Source organism: Haliotis asinina, chromosome 14, assembly GCF_037392515.1.
Source record: "Haliotis asinina isolate JCU_RB_2024 chromosome 14, JCU_Hal_asi_v2, whole genome shotgun sequence".
Lineage (NCBI taxonomy): Eukaryota > Metazoa > Mollusca > Gastropoda > Lepetellida > Haliotidae > Haliotis > Haliotis asinina.
Genome location: NC_090293.1, coordinates 18,876,113 through 18,901,319, shown reverse-complemented (window position 1 = coordinate 18,901,319; position 25,207 = coordinate 18,876,113). Strand labels below are relative to the sequence as shown.

General features: G+C 37.8%; 1 protein-coding gene across 1 annotated transcript in view; it reads left to right on the top strand.

The window, feature by feature from the left end:
• Window positions 1-25,207, top strand: part of LOC137261275 (dynamin-binding protein-like) — a 49,269-nt gene that overhangs the window by 7,953 nt on the left and 16,109 nt on the right. Inside the window, exons 3-9 of the mRNA XM_067798996.1 lie at window positions 1,088-3,238; window positions 18,112-18,188; window positions 22,269-22,407; window positions 22,874-23,115; window positions 23,470-23,593; window positions 23,994-24,085; window positions 24,691-24,840. Coding sequence (XP_067655097.1) covers window positions 1,088-3,238; window positions 18,112-18,188; window positions 22,269-22,407; window positions 22,874-23,115; window positions 23,470-23,593; window positions 23,994-24,085; window positions 24,691-24,840 — 2,975 coding nt within the window. The remainder of the gene's footprint in view (window positions 1-1,087; window positions 3,239-18,111; window positions 18,189-22,268; window positions 22,408-22,873; window positions 23,116-23,469; window positions 23,594-23,993; window positions 24,086-24,690; window positions 24,841-25,207) is intronic.

The following is a 25,207-nucleotide window of genomic DNA, read 5'->3' as shown; positions in this document are numbered from 1 at the left end:
TGTATTACTTTTGCCCAAGACATACTGTAATCACATATATTAGCATGTGGTGCTATTTTCGCAAAAGTTCACAAAAGACTTGTTAGTGCATTTGTTTTTGGGCACACCTGAGTGATGGTATCCTTCATAAAGTTTTCACAACCAGTACAGATGCAATGACCAAAGCTAGTCACCATAACTGAATCATGTTTACTAAAACAATCAGAGATAGATGAGGGATTATACTTGTGTCAACATGACAACACCTGTCCCATATGCTAGATCGACTGACATGCATATAACTTAGCATTAAACATCGTGTCTGAGAGCTACATTCAAGGCGACAAATTGTCAAGATGTCACTTGTTTGTGTTTTCAGACATTGTGAAAAGCAATAGATTTAATAAATGAGTTATACGTTTCTTAGGTTTCGGCCATTCCCTATTGTAAATTTTTCTTGACTGCTGGACCCGATAGAGTACTGCTATCTGATGTTCTTTCATATTCCTTCCTACTGTTATTTCTTTGTATACAGTGGAAGCCCTCTAAACCAGCATGCGTTGGGACCTATAAAATACGACAGTGTAGCAAGCATGCTGCTTTAGCAAATGTTTTGTTTTAGAATTGATTTTTTTTCCAAATTTAGTTTCATACACTTGACGCTTTCTCATCGTTAATATTTCTTGACTGCTGACCCCAATAGAGTGCTGCTACCTGATACATTATGGCCCTGAGAAAAAATGCCTTTCATCTGGGTTGAGGCTATGTGAGGCGTCCAGCCAATGACAATACTCACTGGGGGCTGCAATTAACACTAGACACAGAATTCCATACATGTATCACACATGGTGCAGATGGAATTTACAAGACAGTTTCCTTAAATCTTAACAGTGGCTGGTAATTTTTATTGTCTAATTTTTACTAATCATGAATATTTCGCTTTGTATCATTATAAAAAATTTATGAACACTGGAAGCAATGTATAATGAGCAACTATTTTAACAACCCCACTGCATTTAAGGTAGGAATGTCCGAAAAAGTCGAAACAAACTATGGTGGTTTGTGTTTGTTTAAACAACTTTTCAAGAAAAACATCTGTTTTCCACAGGAGACATCATTGTGGGATTACATCAGCTGGATGACAATTGGTGGCATGGAAGCTGTGGAGGTAACACAGGGATCTTTCCTCTCACCTGCGTCACAGAGCTGGTTGATCCTCTTTCCAAAGCTGACCAGCGGTCAAGTCAGCAAAAGGGTTTGTTATCTGAACCCATCTGTGCCAGAGCATTGGTGGACATTACACCCCAGTTAGATGGTGAAATTGGGTTCGGGATCGGAGATGTCATAACCATAACAGAGATTATTGACTCTGATTGGTACATGGGACAGTTTGGTGGTAAAGAAGGGCTGGTCTCTTCTGTTTGTGTTGAGCTTTTAGAAGATGTAAAAATATCAGAGTCAAATGCTGGTCATGCGACAGAGAATCATGTACAGGAGAATCAGACGTCCAGTTCCTTGGGTAGTGAAAGTTCTCAAGAAAATCAACTAAATGTCTCATCGTTCTCAAGTGAGAACACCCGATCATACGACACTGAGATCACACCATATGCTCGTACAATCTATGCTTTCCAGGGCCAGTCTCAGGATGAGCTGTCATTTGCTGCCAATGAAATAGTTACACTCATTCAGCATGTTGATTCAGAGTGGATTGAGGGTGAGTTGGATGGTCGAATTGGACTTTTCCCAACTGGCTATGTTGAAATCATTGTGGACTGCCCTTATGCTGAAACAGGACAGATCCAGGACTTAGGTCAAGTTCAGCCAGACCCTCCAGCTCAGCAATATCCACCTCCTACAGAATCCACATCAGTTCCTGTTACAGCATCTTCTGATTTGGCGGAGAGCTGCAGCATAGGAAGCACAGACAGTGATCAGCTTGGTTTGGTCCTTCATAACTTTGAAGGAGAAGTGGATGGAGATTTGAAAGTCTCTGAGGGTGATACTGTGATAATTGTTCAAATGTTAGATGGAAATTGGATCCAAGCTCGAGATGAGACTGGTCATGTTGGTCTTGTGCCTTTAAATCATGTGCAGGTGATAGGAGAAGGACCGCGACATTTACCGTCTGATGTTGACAATGTGATACAAACTAGTGAACCCACTGTTCCCATTCATAAGGAAAATGGTGTCAGTTCAAATCTTGAAACATCTCGTGCAAAGACACCTGAAAATAACAATCGCAAGGAAGATGTTGAAAAATTGAAAAAAGATGGAACTGACAGAGAATCTTCAGCACCACAGCCTGCTACTGAAAAACCCAGGCTGAAACCAAAACCTGCAGTGAAGCCTAAGTTGGCGCCTAAACCTGTGATAAAACCAAAACCAGTTGTGTTAACACCTAAACCTTACACGAAACCCTCAGGAATGTCCACCAGTTTAAGTGTAGGGCATGTCTCATCTCCTAAAGAGAAGAATGTGTTCAAAGGAATCAATGCATCCAAATCTCTCAACTCTCTGATAGAAGAGCAGTTGAGAACTGCTAAAACAGAATCAGAAGAAATAGACAGGTCAAGAAGCTCCAGTACCAGAAGCAGTGAGTCTTCACCTGGAAGCATAAAGAAACAGGACTCTCTGATAGAGTCCAGTGTTCAAAGGTCTAGACCTGGTAGCATCATTTCTGATAAGTCTTCAAGACCTGGGAGTGATGCTTTTGAAGATTTAGCCAATCTAGATCAACTTGTGCATGAAGGCAATACCAGTGTTACCAGTCAGTTCAGTGAAAATAGTGATCAAAGTCTTAATTTTAGTGCCAATTCTTATCAGTTTAATACAGACTTACCTCCAGCATCATCACCGAAACCCAAAGATGCCAATGGGTTCATTAACAGTGCATTTGTGAAGGATCATGATGATCCACATACTCTTCATATGAGCCTCCCAGCTCGTCCACCACCTCCTGTGCCTTCTGTCAAAGGATCTAAATCAAAGACAAGGATACCTCCCCTCCGAGCACCACCACCAAGACCCTCGGCACCCCGACCTGCTCAACCAGCCAAAGCAACACTGTTGTCAGCAGGATCATCAAAACCACACCCAGTTCCTCTTAGGCCAGCTCCTCCAGTGCCGAAAGGCCCACCAAAGATGCCAAATAGACCAGCTCCTCTTCGGCCATCAATTCCCAATGCACCCAGGAGACCTCCGCCTAGACCACCACCGTCTGACCTCATGTCTTTCAGTCCTGAAAAGGATACATCACCAGGTAAGTTAGAATTTGTTTTTATGTCTGATTTACATTTGGTGTATGAGTTTTGCTTTCAGATTGAGTTACTTAGTCGGGTATCTGAGCTAAATTGTGAATGAGTTGGTGATGTCACATCTGAAATGATGCAGTCCTTGCGTATATCATAATAGAAGAAGACATGATGTACAGAATAATAGAGGATGATAAAATAACTGTTTGGTCGGCATTCTAGAAGAACTTTATGGATGACAACTTCTTGTCTATTCCATTAAGTGACATTTTGTTGTACATTCTTACATTGTTACCAACCTATATACTGCTCTGACTCCAAGCATAGTAACCCTAGCAAGGAGCCATAAAGTCAACCTTTAGGGTTCATCTGTCCTGCTTTTCTAACAGAAAAATCTAAATCAAGGAAAAAATCTATACCTGGCCAAAATTATCCACACCTCAAGACCCTTTAGAATGCATTTTCTATACTACCATGTGGTGGGGCTTGTAGTATAGGAGAAAACACACCTCCGAGGGGGAGGGATTTCCCGTCAGTGATGGGTAATTATAATGTAGATGATCATTTAATGAAGCTACATAACAATAAAAAAATCAAGTTAATGATAGTAACTGTAAGTAGATAATTTAACCCCTCCACCTTTGTCGGCCCGTTGGCTGTGTGGTAGAGTGTCTGGCTACGGATGAGAGAATTGCGATTCCAATTCCGCTTTGAAAAACCATTGTATTGTAACTTAAATCTTGAATGATATTTTTTAATTGATTTCAAACACTCAGGGATCATTTGAATGGTAATGTCCATATAAAGTTAGGAAAAGTAAACCCTGGGAAGCGGACTTACTAATGAAAAGTAAAACCTGTACCTCCAAAACAAAAACCCCAAATGTGGATATTCTGGGAAAACAAGAAATGACCTAATGTATAGTGAGAGGTACACTTAAGTGTGTATTATGCTTTCTCCCATGTAATTACTGACCTGAACAGATAAAAGAGGAATAACATGTTGCATTTTATAAAATTGGTCACTATTTGACCACCATAGCTTGGGTTTGTTTGGCTGTAGAATGGTATTGAGAAAGAGCAAAAGAATGGTTTCCTGGAAGAGACAAATAATCATCGTATGTCATTTCTTGTATGCCAATACATTGACGTGAACATCATTTCTACAGGGAATAGGGCGAGTCGTGTGTCCTGTTGCATGGCCATCACCAAGTGGAAGCAAACAATGCTTATTGCAATAGTGTGAGGGAGTGACTGTCAATTAACAGAACAGAGCAATATAGTAATATATGCCTGTAACTGCCACTATAAGTTAGCACTTATCAAAGCAAACAATGTATATTGCAAAAGTATTTATGAAACCAGGTACAATATAGTAAGACTGCAGTATTACTAATATACCTGTAACTGCAGTCTACCACTTTTCAAAGCACAAATAATTTTGCATTTTGCAATAGTATCCACAGGTATTGTGGTTAACAATAAAAATAACAAGTTTTGAATTTTCTCTGTTGTAGAAGAAATCTAGGTAGACTTTCATTCACTGCTCATGTTTCCCTTCATGATTCACCTGTCAAGATCTGGGTTAGACTTGACCTTCAGCATGTTCAGTAACCCAATCTTGTTGTAAGATGTGACTAAGGGGATCGGGTGGTCAGGCTCACTGACTTGGTTGACACAAGTCAGTGTCTCCCAACTACGCAGATTCAAGTTTGTGATGCTGGTCACAGAATTGTCGGGTACATTCTTGATTATTTACAAACCACTGCGAGAGAAGTGGAATATTGCTGAGTAAGGCAAGCAGCAAACCACCAACCCTTCATAATTCAATTTAATTCATTTACAAACAGCACACTTTACAACCTGTGAATACTTAGAAATGAAAACCCAGTTACAACTGAACCTAATCTTATGATTGCTGTTATCACAACCATTACTTTTATGTCAAAGGTCATATGTAGAAATATGTGTCACTGTCACTGTCAAACACCTAATATATTACAGTACCTGACACTGTACATATCACAGTACAGATACCTATGTTGCAATGTCCTGCAATAGAATATGAGCAGTGATTCACAATATACAATGATACAATGTACAGAGGACGTGCTCAGGAAGAGGATGATCAACATGATCAATGTACATTCATGTTGCCTTGTGAGTGGAATGATCATGTATGTATTGTTCAAACCAATTTTCCCCGACCTCATATCTGAAATACAGCATATTGACAGTTTAGTTGGGCCTTTTGTTCACAAGCCTGTATTAAGGTAGTTAAACTATTCTACCCTAGGATGAGGAATATTTAAACAGATCCTGTTATTTTGATAGTTGTGATAATGTGAACATTAAACATAATAATGGGTTACAATTTTGGTTCTTAATCTCTGATTTAATGTAATGTAAACAGGATAAAACTTGTGAAAGGCATTTGAATGTTTAGTACTTCTCCTTACACTGAGTTTAATGTTTTTGACAAGTATGTTGTGTCAGTGTTAGAGTGAGTGAGTGAGTGCATTGAGCTTTACGTCACACTCAGCAACATTCCAGCTATATGGCGGTGGTCTGTAAATAATTGACATGGACCAGACAATTCAGTGATTGACTTCAGTGTTAGAAATATGTGTCTTTGATCAAAAGATCAACAACCCATGAAGATCTGTGACAGAATAGGTCTCCAGCAACCCACAAAAGCGACTAAGCTTGTCATAAGAGGCAACTAATGGGATCAGGTGGTCAGGCTCGCTGACTTGGTCAACACATGTCATTGGTCCCCAGTTGCGCAGATTGATGCTGACGCTGTTAATCACTGGATTGTTTGGTCTAGCGTTGATTATTTACAGACCGCCACCATATAGCTGGCATATTGCTGAGTATGGCATATAAGTAAACTGACTCACTCAAGAGATCAACATATGGTGATGGTAGACTGTAAGGCAAAAATAACCATGTACACACATGACGAGAGTGAGTGTTTTAGAACAGTGAGTGGGTTAGTTTTACAATGTATACATTTTTTGTATGGTAGATAAATCAGAGAAACTATTAAGAGAGTACACAATGTTGTATGTGAAAATCGTTATCATACTCTATTCTGTAACCATGGTAATAAGAGTTATCAATGAACATTTTGAAGAAAACACTGTCATATCAAGGTTAGCAATAACTAGATAATTTAACCAGACTGTGTAGTAATATTTCTCTGCTACGGAATACCATCTACCTACTCTACTAGACAGCTGCTAATCATATATGTCAATATGAAGGAAATATCACTAATCTCTCTTAATGTTATTTTCCCAGTTGATGTTAATTTCAAACCTTGATAATGGCTGTCAGATCAGATGTTACAATGACAGGTGATTTTGAAAATTACTTACATCTGTTATGAATAGTTAAATCAAAGTTGGAATACAACATCACAGGCTTTCCAAAACTGTGCCTTGACAGGCATTAAGATTTCTAGGGAACAAAGTATTGCAACATACATATAGTATCACCTTCACATACCTGAGGACAATGTCCCTGGTCCATGTCACAGTGAAATGGTCTCAGCAGGTGTCCCATTCCATGGTTCAATACAGGTATGTTCAAGGTTTTGTCTTGACCTACATAATGCAACATACATAGCTTATCTTTGACAATTGAACTTGAAATGATATATAGTCTTGTCAGTGACAAATGATCAACAGAAATATGTGTTATTTTTATGGTGGTAATGTTACAAGCGAGATAAGACTACGTAAGAAAAGTCTAGAAATATGTCAGTATGTCACTTTGACCACAATCAGTGTGAAGGTACTACAATCTTTGACATTCAAGCCATGTCTATTTCGCAATAGATTACCATTATTTTCCTAGTAGAAGACCATCAACAAGAGGAGGTTGAGATGTAGTAAATTATGTGTGTCTTCATCAGCATGACAATGGACATTGTTTGCAGAACCTGACAGGAAGTGCTGTAATATTCATATTACTAACACAATCACTGGGTTCAACTATCGTGAGTGAAGTGTTCATTCAGTAATCTGTTTGCTATGTGGATCATGAGTTCAACGGAAATGTCAGTGACACATGTAGCACATATTTCTGATTCTAGTAATGAGAATGTAGTGTAAATGTTCTGTTGTGGGTGATTAGAGTTGCCTGTGAAACAACCACTACTGTAAATACAACAGTTAAGGAAGGTTTGAAGCAGGTGAAAAATATCTTTTCCTGTCAAATCGTTTTAATTTTCTTCCAGTTTCTTGGAAAATCCCTACAAACAAAATGTTAATCCACCCTATGTTAATGTTTGAGAAGTGCTTGTCAAGTTTACTCTTTAGTCATTCGAGTGAAAATGGATTGTTCAGTGAGAGTTCACTTTCTTCATGACGAGGGCTGTGTAATGGATATTTTTTCTGCAGATGGATTTACTACAAGCATGGCAACAGGACATAAGGCCTTAAACAGATTTGTTCTTCAGTTCTAGCAATCCTTTTCTCGGAGTGGTACATGGTATTTGAAAATTTGGCAAGCAACACCTGATCGCAGTCCTCAGCTGGAGAGAAATGTTCTATTGTTCTCTTGGTATGTTTATTTGGTTGTTTATTATGGACAGGGAGAGTAAACAGCAGTTTTAGGTAAACTTGACCTGGCACAGCACTGCTTGTTTGTTGTTGATATGTCTGTTAGCTGTTAACTTATCAAACTCCAAGTTGGGTTGCAACTTGTCATGATTGACACAAGTCTGAATTTATGAGCTGCTGTTATCAAGTGATATTGACATTGATAGTTTCAGTCATCAAGCTTGTTTATTTCACTGTGGTTCATAGTTAAATGTTTGTTGTTTTAATTAACACAAGAAGTGTGACATGATGTACAAGTGTTTTTAGACACAGTCTATAGATTTAGATGCTAAAGATGATGGAATGTTTCCTGTTTGTAAGATACAATTTGTCAAGTTGACCAACTAGATGTTTCTTTTTGTGTGCAGATGTAAACATTCTCCTCTTGCTAACATGGGTGAATGTTATATAAACACCAGACTGAAGTGTACCTTATATGAATGCTGTGGACTTCAGCTATTCCAGATTTTTAACATTTAATGACAGTCAGTATTGTCCACAGACATTCTGTTCTATTCTATATGACATATGGTTGAATTTCACTGCTGTTGTGGACATTTTCTTAATCTTTGTCTCACAATTGAAATCATGTATGTCCTCATAGCGGGACCAAAGATAGGTACTATGAATCATAGTATCTATCTTTGTTCCTGCTATGTATTTAATGAATTTTTGTTAGTTTTTGTTGCAACAGTCACAGTCAGAGTGTAGTTCATACAGAACATTATATGGTGTGTTTGTGGTATTGATGTTATGAACCAGGTTTCTCAACTCATATGCATGTTTTTTCCATGTGAGAGGGACTGCAATACTGGAAACTGTAATTCTTACATGAATTTCCTAAAATCTTTACATCTGGTAACACACATGATAGTGTAAGTATGCCACTTATTTTTTAATCCTTTGATGTTCACCTTTAGAAAGTGCACCTATCAAGGTCCAGATTTCAGAAAAACACATTTATGAATTTGGTCATTTCTAACCGTTTGGGTAATAAACAGTGTTAATGATAGTTATGTTGCTTGTTTTGCTTTCATAGCAAACTTTTATCATGCTGCATTGCATAGTATTACCAAACTCTATGTTTAAGAAATCAACTGAAAATTATGTTTTGAGCAGTGCTCAACATAGTATACTTTCCTCAGACACTGAGATTTGTCAGTTTCGGCATTGATAAGCTGATAGGTACATGTGGCATAGATCAATATGGCAAAGTACAGTTAATCCTCAAATATCAGGACATTTTAGGAATGTGATCAATACAAAGTTTGTAATATGAGGTAAGACCAATCTGATCTTGAATACACATTATTCTCAAGCTTTAGATGTATTTTTGACATTGTTTTGTGATCAGCTTGCCCTAAAACTTGCAAATTAAAGAAACAGGCACTTTTCATACCTCTGATCATGCTGATAGTGTGTTAACTTTAAGCAATATCCAGGGAAAGAAGACTTAAGCTAAAATCAGATGTAAAGATTTATTATGCATGAATTTAAAGACCGACTCAGTCCAATATATTATTTATTGCAATGGCCTACTGATCCAGTTGAAATGTTTAAATGATTTTTATAGGATATTTATATAGGGCACATATCCATGCAACTATTGCTTGCTCAAGGTGCTGGTATGTGATTCCCATGATCACTGGATGTCCGTCTCGGCGAGCGTCACATCGTATTATCAATCTCAACTCCCTGGGGTGTATACAACTCTTGCTGCCACTAGGTGCACCGAGTTTTATTGTGGCTCTCACATCCTAACGAGGTACCCAATTCATAGTTGGGTGGACTGGGACACATAGTGACAGTAATTTGTCCAAGTTTACTGCACGTTGCTGTACCTGCAACTAGATGTATGCATGGATTCATGTAGCCACAATCTGGTCATATACCAACGGATTTGTGGGTCCTTTTAAGTGCGCAGTGCTGTGTACTGCACACTATTACAAAACATCCTGAATAACTTAGCAATGTTTTTTTTGTTTAACAGTGTAAAAATCAGGCCATGTGAACAAGATTATGTTACAATGTATTTATCGCTGTTTTATCCATCCTCTTTCCAGTATTATATATAGATGTATGCTTTGTTTCATACTTAGATTTACATCCCAGTCATGGTGTTTTAAGTATTTATGTTTTTGTAGGATCTATTTCTTCACTCCTTTAAAATATTGAGCATAATTCATTGCTTGACATATACAGAGATACCAACCTTTACACTTTTCGAATAATTATTACGATTTTGACCAATTAATTACACCATTACACTTAATATGCGAAAATTACACTTTTTTACTGGTTTTAGGAAAATGAAATAAGTAGATAAAATTTCACAAGGAAGTGCTTCGTTACATACTAATGTAGGGGGTAAGAAATGGCTTTACGCTGATAGAAATCGCTTATTCGTGGAATTGCGCTCATTCTTGGAATTGCGCTCATTCCCGTTAATTTGTAAGGATTAAAGTATCTTGTGTCACCTGACCAATAATTTTTGATGCATGGCGTTTCATGATGGTTGGTGACGTGTATTTCCGTCTAGAATATTCCTTTTGTAAAAATGTGCACTATATCGACGCAACTGGAAGGCAAGTATTACACTGTTTGGGTCTACATAACATGTTTTGACATCCAGTATTACACTTAGGCCCAAAGTAGAGTTGGCATCTCTGCATACAAGTTATAACTGATACAAGTAATATTTAGGAATTGGGAAAGGCAAGAGCCATGGGCCATTTTGTACATTAGAATGAAAAAAGGTCCATAAAAAGTTTGAAAATTTTACTATTGATACAACTTACAAAGGCAGTGGCCCATTCTAAATTCAGATAAGGAATAAAAATCCTGAAAATGGCCCATCCTGAAAGTTCTGTCCCAGTCCATGAGCAATACATTATTTGCTGTAAAAGTGTGCATGTGTGGAGGATTGCATAAGTTTTGTAACCACGGTAACACATTACAATGCAAAATTGAAAGCATTCAGTATGTGTTTCCCATGTACATGTATACCATCAAATACATATCAACCAGCATGTTCAGTTGTCCTGCTGTGAAAGTATATTCATGCCAGTTGTTATCTTTATGTTCTTGCAGACTGCAAAGTTAGCCACTATTCTGAAACCAATTGCAATATCCAGTAAATTGTGTTTGATCTTTGAAACTTGTCTGCTGCTTGACTAATGACTGGTCCATTATTAAGTTGCCCAAGTTGTACTGAAAATGGTACCAAGAGCCAGGTTTGAAAAATGCATGATATAAGACTTGGGGCACAGCCCACCCATGTGTTTTAACAGACAACTATATTTAGGAAGCTGATAATGGTTACAAGTAAGTCAAGTAATGACAAGAAACTTGGTAAACACAGTCATAGGCACACAAATGAAATTGTGTGAAATTTTTATTTGAAAAGTCTCAGTACTAATCCATTGTGTTTGGCTACATACATATTTCATTTTTAATATTTACAGAGCTCCAGATAAGATTTTACTCATGTGGGTACTGTACCCACTGTACTTTTTAGGAGTGGGTATTATGAATGTTGAGTGGGTATTTCATTTTCCTTTGTTTACTGCTGTATTTCTGGGTTGGGTATTTCTGTGATTTTACTCACCCAAGTCTATGTCACTGAGTGAGTTTACTAAGCAGGTATGTGCTACCCTACAACATGCATAATCAAAACCAACTAGACTATAATTGAAATTATTTCATAAAATATCACTCATCTTATACTGACAGTACAACACTAGTCCTACACTAACAGTGCAACTTGATAGCAGTCAGTGTCTTTTTCATTATGCACGCAACTTTTGTAAATATATTTAGTATGCATATCTTTTTGCAAAGTTTTTGCATATCTAATATTTTAGAATGCATAATTGGAAATTTTCCATTTATAGTTTACCCAGATATGCAGCTTATCTGTTCCTCTGAGTTAGATATATCTTTAAAAAATGGATATATATTTCTATATTTATATCTTATAACATTATCAGTTGTTTGATACTTTTATACCCATCTTTAAAAAAGGTTGTATGACTAGGACTTTGTTATGTTCACAAGCTGACATCTTTAACGGAGAGGGGCTAAATGATATGAACTGCACCTCCATAGTCGTTGTTCACTGACAAAATGCACTATTCATCTGATGGTTTTAAAGTGTGTGATTTCTCTCAGTATGAAGTAGAAAGAGAGAAACTACTTTATGCCTATAATAGGTATTTGAAACAATGATCTAATGATCTTTGGATGTCTGTATTATAGTATTTCAGCAATACTAGAGGCAGTCTTTGAAGGGCATTTAGAAGTGAAAAGCATAAGAATGAAGGTTTTATGGATATCAACTTCTTTATTATGATAACACAACGTTTTGGAGTTAATGCTTACTCTGAAGAAGGAGTAGGCATTAACTCCGAAACATTGTGTTCTCATAATAAAGAAGTTGATATACAGTCAGGCCGCGTTATTCCGGACCCCGACAATCCGATTCCCGCGATATCCGAACGATAGCTAACTGTAACCAATCTTGTTTACTATGTAAACTCATTACCTGTTGATTCAGTAATCCGGTGCTTCACTCTCCGCATCCGAACGTTAATCAGCGGTAACAGATTAGCTAATTACTCATAGTTTTGCTTCATTAATCCGGCGGTACATCAAAAAGGTTCGGATAATCCCTTCACACCATGAGCCCCATTCAGTGGTAATTGTTAAGTGACACTTGCGAGTTGAAGATGTCGTTAGTTTGTGATTTTGATCAATTAGTAGGTCTCACTTTTGGTTAGTTGGAGTAATACCTGTCATGCTTACTTCCTGTATAAAACACTGATCGTGTCAGAATGAGATCACCTGACGCTTGTCAGTCATAATGGAAAAGTCCCGCCCCTAGGCGTAAAAGATGTGAAATTACTGCCGCACAAAGAAAAAAGAGAAAACCCTAAAACCAACTTTGATCTAATGTGTAAACATTTTGGTCAAGAATTCGGACAGTCTATTGGCAAGAGCACAATTTCGGACATCGGATATGTTTTGTGATTGGTATGATCGTTTGACAGACAGATACAATCACGTGGTTGACACGTGATCTCACTTCGTAACAATGCTGCTAGTCACAAGTATGCCAATGTCAAACTGACCAACGTGAAAGTTGATTTCTTGCCCCCAAACACCATATCGCACATTCAGCCAACTTGTATACGTTCGTATGTTTTTGTATTGCCTTGTCAAAGGGAAGTAACCCTACTGTAGTTGTGTTCATAAAAGTTCGTTTCAGTAGTCCGTACGTTTCACTATCCGAACGTTTTTGATGAAAAATGGACGTGTTCGGATTAATGCGGCCTGACTGTACATAAAATCTTCATATTAGAGGCAGTGTTTGAAATGAAGCGTGAAACTAATTGGATGCTTGTTAAGAAACATTGTAAGTCTGATGCTTATAGATTTACAGTTAAGGGGATCTTTAGATCATCATACTGTTGCCACCAACCTTCACAGCTCTATGCATATATTTCCAGCTGATGTTTCATTTGGTGGAGTTGTGGCAGATGTTTCATTTGCTGTGAAAAACAACAGTAAATCTTCTCTGTGAAAAATGGGAAATGCTATTCACCTGATTTTGTACCAAGTTTTGTCTCTGTGCCAAAATTCATTTTATCATGATTAAATAAGACAGCTCTAACAAGTGGCCATGTACTTTGGACTGTGTAACCCTAACTTTGTTATTGTATGTACTGATGTAATATGTCTGGCTGATTGAACAATGTACACAAACATTAGAGATCTTTCCTGTCAACAGGAGTAGGTCAGATCTGTTGCTCAAAAGATAAGGTATGGAAAGAACCTTCTTTTGCTAACTAGATCTCCAGGAGTTATAAACATTATGTTCATATTGATATTGATGTAATAGGAATTCAACATTTGTGTGTTTTAAGTTATTAGAAAACTCAAAATGAATGAAAAATGTGTCAAAATGTTGATGCTAGAGGTGAGGAGTTAATGCTTTATGATTAAACCACTGGATTGCTTAATGTCCTCTGTTTGGGTAGGTTATTATTTTCCATAATGACCCTGCACATGCTCAGGTCATTGTTTCAAGGGACGATGGGTAGCCTAGTGGTCCAAGCAATTGCTTGTCATGCCAAAGACCAGGGTTTGATTCCACTCATGGATACAATTTGTGAAGCCAATTTCTGGTATCTCCAACCCTAATATTGCTGCAATAATGCTAAAAATGCTGTAAAATTAAACTCACTTACTCACTCGTCAACGTTGGACAATTCGATAAAGACACATGTATTCACATGTCGCATAAATGCATGCTGTGTTTGTAGCCCACATCACCTCAGATATTGACCTGGGTGGTTTTTGTTCCTCATCATTTGAGGAGGGCCTTTACAAATACTGATAACTTTAACTTGAGTAATTGAGAGTATAAACATAAAGTGTTTTGAATCCTGCCTTTTCTCATACTTTTTCTCATAAATTTTCTGTAAAAGTTCATTCATTTCCCATTTGCAGATTTGTACCTATGCTTGAATCCAGGATGAAGCTGCTACCCTGTGCACCTTGTATCTATTTTCATACAACCAAACTGCAACAGATACCTATGATATGATGCCATATGTTGTAGCCTGAATGTCATATTGGCCTAATCTTTGACCGCTTTTCATTTACTGTCTCCCAAATGTACTTCTGACAGTCTCCAGTACTCACATAGAAATATTTCTGTGTAAACAATGCATGCAAACATTCCTGCCCAAGTACTGTTTCCCGTTTGCTAAATCTTAATATTCTTATTTCCTACTTGGGTAGAAGGAAGGAATCCTGAAATCCTGAAATATTACCCTACATCTTTACTCACTGCACAAAACAAAGTCTGCAGAAGCCAGATTCTTCTAAAAAACAGTTTTGAATCTAGCAAATTTAATTTATGAGAGGGGCTATTCTAACAACGAAAATGATCCTTAAAGTTTTTGGAATTATGAAGAAACATTTTTCTCCGTTGTAAAGATCTTAAATTAGGTAGCCAGGATTTAAGATTATTATTCACATATGACTCAAGATGTTGTTTGATTGTTAAGGCCAAATACTTCCAAGCATTATTTTCTATGTTAAAGAAAATCAGAATTGTGTGCCAGATTGTGGTATTTTTTAGCAAAATGTTGGTAGCTTTATTGAGAGGACATCGTTGATGTTCTGCAAGGAAAAACAAATTATAAACATGATAAAGAAACCTGTGATTTTGAGATGATATTTGGCAAGACATGTTAGAGATCTCCAGTGTCTTTTCTGTAGTGTGCATGGTCAGAACGATCTCAGGTAGCAGTGAGTTAACAACCTACAGTTACAGCCCCTGGTCTGAATCCTATGCTGATCCATAATGTTACCATTGTTGCACTGAAATGTACCAAAAATTTTGTGTCTCGAAAGAATCAAAATTTCTTGGTACAGATGTGAACATAGCCGACATTGATTGACCTGAGACTACTGTTACGTTCTTTTGTTGTGTTACGACAAGATGGACTTCCTGCTAAATAGCTGCAATGCATGCATAGCTGACCAGGGTGTGAGACAATAACATTCCTCACAGGCTGTCTGGTATTATAGGCTTGGTAGTACTAAACAGACCATACAAGCTTCACCTTCATGAGCCATCTCGGACAAGGGAATTGTCAAGTTTATACTATAGTACCTTTTCTTCATTATTGACTTTGTATATTGTGATCATGCTTTATGCATCTTTTTTGCAGGGTTGGAAACTAGCTCGAACCTTTATCAGTTTTTTTATTTGATTTTAAGGGTATCCTAATTGCTTGTGGAATTTCAGATATGTTCAAGGGTATTACTGTTTGTACTAGTAGATGTTCCTAGGTAATTTCCATCTCGGATGTGTTATGTAATGACTTTGTTGTGTATGTACAGAGTTCAGAAATACAAGGCTTTTTGACTCCTTGCCTTTTTATTGCTGTAGTATTTATGTCAAGCATGCATTTATGGAGTTAATAAATTGTTCAGTTTTTCCATAAGGCTTGTTAGAGCAGTGACTGGGACTCTTTAACCATCAATGTACCTGGAGTACATGTACATATCTGTCATACCTCTGCTGACAACAACACTTTTAGTTAAAATATGACTACATGGTTGCATTTTTTCACATCTGTTTTGCTGCATGTTAGATATTATGGAATCTGTTCATTGGTCTCATTGGTCTGGATTGTAAAGCAGTCTGAATTATAGTATTCCCAGAAATTATTGAGAATCATGTTGCGTCATGTAACTCGTTACGTTTATCAACTTCTGGCGTTTTACTTACATAAACATGTTAAAACATCATCCTTTTACAGTCTCAGTCTTGTTTTAGTACTTTGTTAGACCTCCTCACTCAGCAATGCATGCCTGAATACGCCTAGGCACACTACCCATCAAAGTTTGTAGGTAATCGTGTGACAGGGTATCCCAATATTGGACCACCTCGGCCTTCATATCTTCAATATTTCTTAGTCCCTTTTGGTTTATTCTGTCCTTCATGACTCCCCACACATTCTCAATTGGGTTTAGGTCTGGGCTGTAACTGGGCCAGTCTAAAACTTGAACATTTTCGCCCGACAACCACTGTTTTGTGTAGCGCGCAATGTGTTTTGGGTCATTATCATGCTGGAAAATCCAATCATCTTCATACAATGTTTGTTCTGTCGGAAGAAGGTGACCATTTAGAATGGCAACGTATCTTTCTTTTGTCAAGTTTCCCGTGAAAACACACAATGGCGTCACTCCGCGAGCCGATATGCCACCCCACATGTGAAACTTTGGGCTATGTTTTGGTCGCTGGTAGATAGGTTTGACAGTATCTTTGGTCCAAATTTTCACACAATTAGGGAAAAGCCAAACAGAACTTTCATCCGAAAAGAAAACATTATCCCAATCTTGATTTTCATGAGCCCGACACCAGTTTAAACGTTTTTCCTTTTGTGCATCGTTCATCAACGGCGAGGGAATTCCACGTTTTTTCTCCCAATTAAGTCTCTGTAATTCCTGCCTAACTGTTTCATTGCATACCTGAGGACTTCCTCTGCTAATCATTTCATTTCTGATGTTCTCAACACTTTTTAATTTGCCCCTACTCACAATCTGCCCAAGTCTTCGGCGATCCACAACACTGAATTTCCTAGGCCGACCTGCCCCTGCTTTGTGCTCTATCCCGGTTCCTGTTTGAATATTCTTCAAAGTCCTGTATACTGTAGACAGAGGAATACCATGTCTACAAGCTAACACTTTAGCATCAGCCTCACCCCTTTCAAAATCATCTAGAATGAGCTTTCTTTTCTCTCTTGCTGTAAATTCTGCCATGTCAACACAGGAAGCCGTCTGCTCAGACAAGGGAGATAACTCTTGACGTAATGAGCTGCCTTCTAAGCCTTCAAGAGTTGTCTCCCTTATTTAGTATGCTTAGTGCATAGTGAAAGCCCTTTTTTCCAATCTTAGCATCATTAGAAAAAAAAAAAGATTTTCTCAATAATTTCTGGGAACACTGTAAACAACTTTTGTCCATTACTTTAGACACTGATGTTGAGTTACTTCCCTTTATTAAGGACACCCAGCATCTTGAATAGTTCTTTGTTTCAGGTTTAGTCAGTATATCATTTGTACTTTCATTGGTTGGACTGTTATTACTATGAAGTAAATGTGAAACAAGCAAGTAATCTGTCATCAATAAAACAGCAAACTGACACTGACTTAACGAACATTTATTAATGTGTGTGTGTTTATAGAATTAAAAACTGCCAAAAAAGAATAAGAGAAGTAGGCAGTGCACAGCAATCAACAAACCCATTTGGTTTGTGATAAGGAGAGCCGAGGCAGGTTAGAGCACGTGCAGTGCATCACGATAAAATTGATTATGTGCGTAGCTGCACTTGCCTTGCTTATAAGAGTCACATGGTCACACTTGATCGTGCACAACCTGGGGCCCCTACGCTCACAATGGCAAGCACCAGTGGGCAGCTGTCATAAATGCTAATACGGGTCAGTTGTCAGGTCTGTGTTCAACTTATCCTTGTGTGACAGTACAAAGCATTGTTCATATAGCAAGTTGATTGTCGGGACTGTCCTTTTAGTCCGTAGTCTGCATTTGAGAATGTCTGCATTATAAAGCATGCTTTAATGGTAAATTTAGAAAAGTTTTGCCGAGACTCCGGGAGTAGTCAGGATTATGGAGAAAAACGGATTACACAGAGTCCTGATTTAACACATTCCACTGTATTTGTATTAACTTATTTCCAGATGTAGAAGATGAGGTGAATGCTGAGGTGGTTGCTGAGCTGAAGGGAAGGATAGCAGAGATACAGAAAGACATACAGGTGAGCATGATCCTCCACAGTACAAGTCTCTCTCATCCCCCCGCCACCCCAGTATAGGAGTACTCTTGTACATACAGTTAAGAATAGGATATGTGTCCGCTGTCACTCATGCGGTCATTAACAGAGTGCCCAGCATCACAGATGAATGTAGTGCCTGGGTATTGCCTTTCATTGTGATCTGATATTTGTACTGGAATGTACAATAAACATCTTATGTTAGTACTGTGACATGCCTTACAAACTGATAATAACCCTATAATCTGACATTAGATTGACAGCTGATATTAGTACTATGCCCTAGACCTGTTAAGATCTGGGTCAGAACTGATTTAGTAACCCTTGCCTACTTTGTTGACACATGTCATTGTAACCCAGTTGTGTAGATCGATGCTCATGATGTTGGTCACTGGATGGTCTGATCAAGACTCTGTTAGTTAAAGACCACCACCATATAGCTGGAATATTGCTGAGTGCAGCATAAAAGTAAGCCCACTGGCATGTGCCCTAGATTCTTAAATTTTTTTGTTTGTTCATTTGTTCTACTGTTGTTAATGTGGCATACAGCAATATTGCCTCTACATATGTGAGAGTGGTCTGTAAATAATTGAGTATGGACCAGTCAGTCATGTGACTGACATTATAAACAACAATTTATGCAATTTATTTATTCATATTTCTTACCCAGTATTCATATATCTTACCAAGTATTCATATTTCTTACCCAGTATTCATATATCTTACCAAGTATTCATATTTCTTACCCAGTATTCATATTTCTTACCCAGTTTTCATATATCTTACCAAGTATTCATATTTCTTACCCAGTATTCATATATCTTACCAAGTATTCATATTTCTTACCGAGTATTCATATTTCTTACCAATATTAGTGATATGTGTCATATTTGTTTCATGAAAGATTCAATTCAGTCCTTGTGTGAACAGATTTTTGTGCCCCAATATTGGATGACAAAGATGTGATAGAAGGCTAAGGTTTCACATAATATAATTTGCATTAACCTTTGGCTAAGCCCACTATAAGTTCAAGATCACTCGATCTCATTATAAAGAAGTCAAATTTCAGAAATACAAGTAGTTTTGTCACATTCTTGAAAATCAAACTTAACTATAGTCTGTTTGCAGTGAAAAAGTACCGTTGATTTTCACTTTATACAAAAGATTAAATGAAATAATTAAGATTGTGAATCCTCATATTATTCCCTGGCCAAATGAGCAATAAACTCTCAGAATTTTATTCAGCTTAGGGTAAAAGTTAGTCACCAAATGGTCATAGTTTCAAGATAGATAGACAGAGTTCATATCAAAGTCAGTCCTAAGTAGGGGTTAAGTGGTACTACATGGATATACATAGCAGATGTGCTGTGATATTACATCACCTTGTATTGTATACACAATACAGACCTGCATCACGATTCTTGTCAGTATATAGTACATGCTTTACATCACTTGAATAATGATAAACTTGAACTTGAAAAGCCACCCTTGTCCAACAAATTGCCTGTTTGGCATCATAACTGCCCTGTTCCAGTATTTTAAAGCCAGTCATAACAGGTAACTTATTGAATCTGGTTTTCGGATTTGGAGATATTGTTGAATGCATGTCATGATGCCCTGATGGTGTTGAATCTAAAGTCAATCATAAGAGGTAACTTAATGAATCTGGTTTTCGGATTTGGAGACATTGTTGATGGCATGTCATGATGCCCAGTTGGTGTTGATTGTTGTTCACAATATCAATCACTGGATTGTCTGGTCCTAATCAGATTATCAGCAGGCCACCTAGTAGCTGGATTATTGAAGAATGTGGTGACAGCAGCAAACATATGATACATAATTCAAGGTCCTCGGTTAACCATTGTACCAGCTACAGACATAATACGAATTAATTGTATTACCTTATGTGAACTGTAGATGGTGGTTTGCCTTCATTCATTCAAAACAAAAATCTCAAATGGACTCACCAAACATTATTATGACAGAAATACCTGCTAAATCTGACGCTGTAATTTAAATAGTTCTTTTGTTTTCGTATTTATTCTCACTTTGTGGCCAATGAAGGTTCACCTTATGTTATCAACAGAGAAGATGTGTCTCCAATATTTAGATTCTGCATGTGGCCAGTGAGGTTTTTTCTCATATCAACAGCCATTATGAAGTCTTTTTGTGGCTTTTGAGGTTTCACCTCATTAAACAGCATAGAGACTGTAATTCACATGTTCAGTCTTTGTGAACAATTAAGGTTTTCCATGGATATTTTTTGTTATTAACTTTCATACATATAACCTTTTACATACATTACGGCTGTGTGAAACATTTCAAGGGGTATGTTACAGAGCATACATTGCCATTTGGAGAACATACAGTGCATGTTTTGTCTCATTTCACTGCTCTACTAATGATGGGTGTGTAGTAATATGTGTTTCCTGTCTCATTCTGTTTTACATGAGGTGGAAAGGTTGTAATTTTAATGTTTAGTCCAAAGACCCTACTGTTGTAAATAACATCAGTGCTGGACAATGTTAGAATTAAGACAGTAACCCTTTGACTTTACATGCAAAATTTCAAACTCTGTATGCCATAATTCTATGTAAGGGAACACAATGATCAGTGATAAGTATTTGCATTAGGCATAATGGTGTCAATATTTAGCAGTGTAACACCAGAGTAACTTCAGTTCCAGATATAACTATTTAAGAAAGTAGGGGAGATTTGGATTGGGGGGAAAGGGGGGAAACATTAGTTATAACTGTTGAAAATATCTGTTTAAAGATGAGAACACAAGAGCACACAGGGCTCTCATCTCTACTTATTACCAGTATATTCCCACCTTGCCATCACCAACTCTCATTGAAGATGTCCAATGTGTCCTTGTACATATTACATCACCATTCACTACCACTGATAACCCTTATTGAACTTGGAACTGCCCAGCAGGAAGAAGGAGATGAAATGAATATGGACTGGCTCTAAAGATTGATAATTGGAAATGTCATTGAGGGGAAAAACTTTCAACAATGAACAACAATATAAAATATCCTTGTTATCCTCTTTGAGTTAGAGTACAAATTTACTCATAATACATTGACATCATGTCTTTTTTCAAAGGCTCCATCGAAGTATGTACAGGACATTGCTTTTATTAGTAATGCAGCAATCAATGCATATATGTTTCACCACTGATGTGAAATATCTTTCTTTTTGACCTTTTTGTTCATATTTATTTCTCAAGTATCAGTCTTGATTAACTATGTCAATACTCAGCTCTAGCATGAACCAAGCTGACATCATATTTTTGATTATTAGTTTGCCTTGTCATGTCCAGAATTGTCTCCAGAAAACAGACAGATTCACATGAAGAGTTTGATGTTTCATGGTAAATGATATAATGATAATGGACAGAAGGACACATAAGTCAAGCAGCTGACAAACTCTGTTAGGAAAAAACACAACACAAAATATGCAACTAGAGCAACTAGCAGTAAAAAATTCATATGCATTTAATTTTTGCATCAAGGTTTGATCAAATACTATTTGGGCTAACTTAGGTTGGCACCTCTGCAGTAGTTGTGACACGCTTTTATTGAATATCTCCACTGTTTGATAATATGTAACGCAACCAACAGTCCACCCTTCCTTGATTCCTGTTTCCATGTCATTATCCATGTTGTCCCCAAGACTGGTTGTTCGTATGTGCAGAACCCGTGAAGGTCCCAGGGTACAATAGGCCTTCAGCCCTGCTTGCCATAAACGGCGACTATGCTTGTCGTAAGAGGTGACTATCGGGATCGGGTGGTCAGGCTTGCTGACTTGGTTGACACATGTCATTGGTTCCCAAATGCGCAGATCAATGCTCATGTTGTTGATCACTGGATTGTTTGGTCCAGTCTCGATTATTTACAGACCGCCGCCATATAGCTGGAATATTGCTGAGTGCGGCGTAAAACTAAACTCACTCGTATGTGCAGATGTTCAGTCTAAGATCAGATGTGATTTGCACTGTCCAGAATGTGTCTTGTGTTTGGAGTTACTGTAAGGAGCTCAGTCTCTGTCCTGTTTCAGAGCTATGAGAAGTCATGCAGTGAGTTGACACTGATGCTACAGCAGGTTGGGGAGGATGGCAGAGAGGAGATCCTAGAGACACTAGATGACCAGCGAGCAAATGTACAGGGCCTCACAGAAGAACTGACTAATCTTAGACGTATGTGCATCACGTATTCCCTAGATTTATGTATCTGCCATATATAATATCCTAGTAAACCTTGAGGTTAATTCCAGTTTTGACTAATTCCTGAAATATTCCAGAACAGAATAGGTTCCCAGAGCATTCATCAAAAAAAGAGTTTCCCATTAAATTGGAAAGTAAAATAGGTTCACAGAACATTTTAATGATAGAATGGTTTTCAAGGACATTCATTTGTCCAGTGAGACTTCCAGAGCAGAATAGTATAATAGAGGCATATCTGACAGTTCAGAAGAAAATTTTATTGGACACAAGATAGAGCCTGGCAGTAATGTCAGTAGCCAAACATTGTTTCACTGACTTCAGTCTTCTCAGGTTATAACACTATATATAGTGTGTGCACCTACCATGAGATCCATATTGTGAGATATTCCAGCAGCTGTTGAAGCCTTCTGTGTACACGTTCCTGTCTGTCCTTCCTCAGAGAACCTTCACCAACTCTGCCCAGCCGAACTGCGCCAGTACCAGGCAGAACAAGAAGCACAGCGCCGACGTGAGGAAGCCAAGAGGAAGATGGAGGAAGACAAGAAGAGGCAAGAAGAGCAGAAACAAAAGAGGAGGGAGAAGAGAGAAAATGTAATTGCAGAACTTTTGGCTACGGAGAAGGACTACCTGCGTGATCTCCATCTGTGCATCGACACCTTCCTGGGTCCATCCGCAGAGAAGGTACAATGAATTTAGTGAACTTACAAGAACTATGCAGAAATTGTTCTCTGATCTCTGTGGTGGTAGCTTTGTATAAGAGACAAAAGAAGGGAGGTAATTTTCGAGACAAGGAAAATAAAGTAAACACATGAATGTTACCCACTTGTCTGTCTTAGTTTGAAGACCTCAAAAAGAGATGTATAGATAGTTGCCAACTGTATATGAAATAAATATTGTCATTTGACTAAAAGTGGATTACATGGTAGGTGTGTGTATGAGTAGAGTATCTGTGGTATGGAAGTGATTCATCTTGTGCAGCTTGCTTTGGGGCTCATATTGCTTCAGTAAAGTAATACCAAATGTTACCTCTGTCAGGTACCTGGTGTGGACATGGAGGTGGTGTTTGGCAACATCGAGGAGATAGCGGAAGTTTCACAGAAACTCCTCACCATGCTGGAAGGCTGCATCAATGGGAAGACATTCGAGGAACAGTTAATAGGTGATCAATGCATATAGGTTTCTCGTTTAAGGCTTCCTGTTAAATGTTACAATGATTGAAGGTTATGTAGATTTATGATTGACAAGTATAATTCAGTATAAGTTCGTCTAGAGAAGTTTCCAAGGATAGGATTCCACAGATTTAGTCATGTTAGTGATCTTGTTTGTGATATCATGTTAGTGGTCTTGTTTGTTATATGTGCTATCACAGTATGCCTTGAATCATATATTCCCCCATATTCCAGCTGACATTAAATGTCTCTGAATAGTGGACAGGCATTTCTGATCAAAAGTGGAACAAAATGATTTTGTTCACAATCTATCATGAGCTGGTATGTTTTTGTTCAGAGTGATACCAAGAGACAAACTTCAGTGTCATTGAATGCTGTGACTTGTTTCAGGTCCCAACTTTGTGCATTTCTCTGAGGACATGAAGAACACGTATGCTCCATACTGCAGGAACCATGATGCAGTTATCACACTCATGGAGAAGGTGGGTCTTGTTATTATGGTGACATGCAAAGTTAATTACCCTGCAGTGAATCTGGCCTAGATGGACCCTCAACAGCAAGTGCAAGGAGAATATGATAGTCCATTATTCTTCCTTCGTTATTTAAGACTGAGAATGTCATCAGCAGATACAGGAATGTTGCTTACCTCATTTAGATGTACAATGAATTATTAGTACGATACTGTATTCTCTTAACATGTATTGCATAGTAAAAGGGAAAAATAACACTATCAGGTGGTCAAGCACAATGACTTGAGTGACGTTGTGATTTTGGCGCCAAGGTGATGGAAACTCCCATACCTTAAGATTAAGTTGCAACTGTTGTAATATTATTGCTGATGTGTCATCATAATAAGATGGTGTGATGGTTTCTGATATTCAAGATATCAGTACTATTAGATTGTCTGGTACAGATTTGATTATTTAGATAGCCTTTGTATTGCAGGAATATTGCTCCGTGCAACAGTATCCAACAGTAAACAAAACAAAAGAAATAAAAAATGTTTCAGAGTAGGTGTCACAGCACAGTATGTTTTGTGTCTTCTACTCTGTGTAAGTATTGAGATATTTGTATGTGTGTTTTCCAGTACACAGACAACGTGGAAGTGAAGGAGTATTTTACACGTATCATTACCAAGCTGAGAGAACAAACCAATGTGTTTGACTTGGAGTCTTTGCTCATCAAACCTGTACAGAGAATACTCAAGTACCCGCTTCTGCTGAATGAACTTTTCAAGGTGCGTGAATTTGTGTTCTCCATATTGCTTTTTTATCTCCCGGCATGATTATCTTTCAACAGATCATTACTGATACATGAGACAGATGTTGAAGTGATGCCTTTCGCTGTTTACAGATGTATGGCATTTATATTTTTCATGATTTCCATGGAAACAATTCAAACTTAATCTAAAAATCATGAAGTAACTGTCAGATGATTTGTCCTTTCAAATATGTTGGGGGCTGGGGGGATGTGTCATCTTCTGATGACTCTTGTTCTTTACTTTGCACTTGTAAATTTGAGTCTCCATGACGATCTGGGCTAGAACAGATCCTCAGCAACCCATGTTTGCTGTAAAAGGCAGCTAAAAGGATCTGAGGATCAGA